We start from the raw sequence: 1,831 nt of genomic DNA, 5'->3' as shown, positions 1-1,831 counted from the left end.
GAGACACACATATAGTGACACACAGAGACACACATATAGTGACACACAGAGACACACATATAGTGACACACAGAGACACACATATAGTGACACACGGAGACACACATATAGTGACACACAGAGACACACATAAAGACATATACAGAAACAAGTCAACATTTGTTTGTTTGTTCGTTTGTTTGTGCGTGTGTTTGAGTAAAGAGGAGCACTCGACACAACAATGATCATTTTGTACAAGAAAAAAAAAGCAAGACAGAAACTGAAACATCAAATGGAAAAAAAAAGAAGTAGGTCTCCTACCATCCACTATCGATGTTAAAAGTCGCACACCGTGTTTGTCTAAAATTATGTTGTTTCATTTTTGAAGAAAAAGAGTGCTTGAAAACCAAATAGAATCATTAAATTCTTGATACAGTGCAAGATTAATTAATGAGCACAAAGTTCGAAATACAACATTGGCGCAAAATGTGTAAATGTAAGATGTACCGACAAAATGAGTTACTTCTCGCAATCCACGAATGGAAATGTCAGCCGAGTACAGACACACTAATTTGGTAGATTTTCAACTGATGCCACTTTTCTTTAAGTTGAACATTTCATTTATCATATTATACATTAACAAATTGCACAAACAAAACCTATAGGCTAACTTTGATTAATTTGTCAGTGTCCATAGGGTTAAAATCCGAAAATGAACTCATTCCGACAGCACACCTCCCAAATATGGGTATCCATTTTCTGGGACATTTTGACACGTCTTGCACACTGTCTCCTAGAAAGTAGTAGTGTCAGACAGACTGTGGTTGTCATTGTTGCTGTCGGATTCAAGAATTTCAAATTCTAACCATGTAACTGGTTTTTTGATAATTTTTAAAATTTAAATACATACAAAAAAACAATTGTTCTTTATATTGTACTTTTGACCAGAAGCAGTCCTCTATAAAACTTCATTTCTATTGTTTGGAATCTGCCCCCTCACCTCCCCTCCTCCACACCACACCCCCCTCCCCTCACCTCCTGACCTCCTGACCTATAACTGGGTGAATAAAGTGCAGGACGTGTGTTGAGCAGAGAATCCTCACCCTCACACACATACACACACACACACACACAAAGATAGATGGACGTGAGACACACACACACACACACACACACACACACACACACACACACACACACACACACACACACACCCTGACCTGTAACTGTGTGAGCCAGTTGCGAGTGTTGAGCAAAGAGTCCTCATTGGTCAAGTCAAACAACAGCAGGAAGCCCATAGCATCTCGGAAGAAGGCCGTGGTCAAGCTACGGAATCTGGGCACAGAGGGAAATAGAGTTGTTGTTGCTGTTGTTGTTGTTGTTTTTGATGCTGTAGTTGCTGTTGTTGATGTTGTTGTTGTAGTTGTTGATGTTGATGTTGTTGATGTCGTTGTTGTTGTTGTTGATGTTGTTGTTGTTGTTGTTGATGTTGTTGTAGTTGCTGTTGTTGTTGTTGTTGTTGTTGTCATTGTAGTTGTTGTTGTTGTTGTTGATGATGTTGTTGTGTAGATGTTGATGTTGTTGTTGTTGTTGTTGTACTTGTTGATGTTGTTGTTGTTGTAGTTGTTGATGTTGTTGTTGTAGTTGTTGATGTTGTTGTTGTAGTTGTTGATGTTGTCGCTGTTGTAGTTGTTGATGTTGCTGTTGTTGTTGATGTTGTTTCGGCAATGGTGATGATGTTGTTGTTGTTGTTGATGTTGTTTTGGCAATGGTGATGATGTTGTTGTTGTTGTTGATGTTGTTTTGGCAATGGTGATGATGTTGTTGTTGTTGTTGATGTTGTTTTGGCAAT

The 1,831-nt window shown here is 38.7% G+C and overlaps 1 protein-coding gene across 1 annotated transcript in view; it reads right to left on the bottom strand.

The window, feature by feature from the left end:
- LOC101864042 (ras-related protein Rab-27A) overlaps positions 1–1,314 on the bottom strand; it is a gene marked incomplete at its 5' end in the record, with an annotated part of 3,542 nt that extends 2,228 nt beyond the window's left edge. Inside the window, 1 exon segment of the mRNA XM_013090444.2 lies at positions 1,200–1,314. Coding sequence (XP_012945898.2) covers positions 1,200–1,314 — 115 coding nt within the window.
- Between the last annotated feature and the right edge of the window lie 517 nt (positions 1,315–1,831).

Source organism: Aplysia californica, unplaced genomic scaffold (genome assembly GCF_000002075.1).
Source record: "Aplysia californica isolate F4 #8 unplaced genomic scaffold, AplCal3.0 scaffold01282, whole genome shotgun sequence".
NCBI lineage: Eukaryota > Metazoa > Mollusca > Gastropoda > Aplysiida > Aplysiidae > Aplysia > Aplysia californica.
The sequence above is the reverse complement of the archived record's forward strand: the minus strand, read 5'-3'. Positions and strand labels throughout refer to the sequence as shown.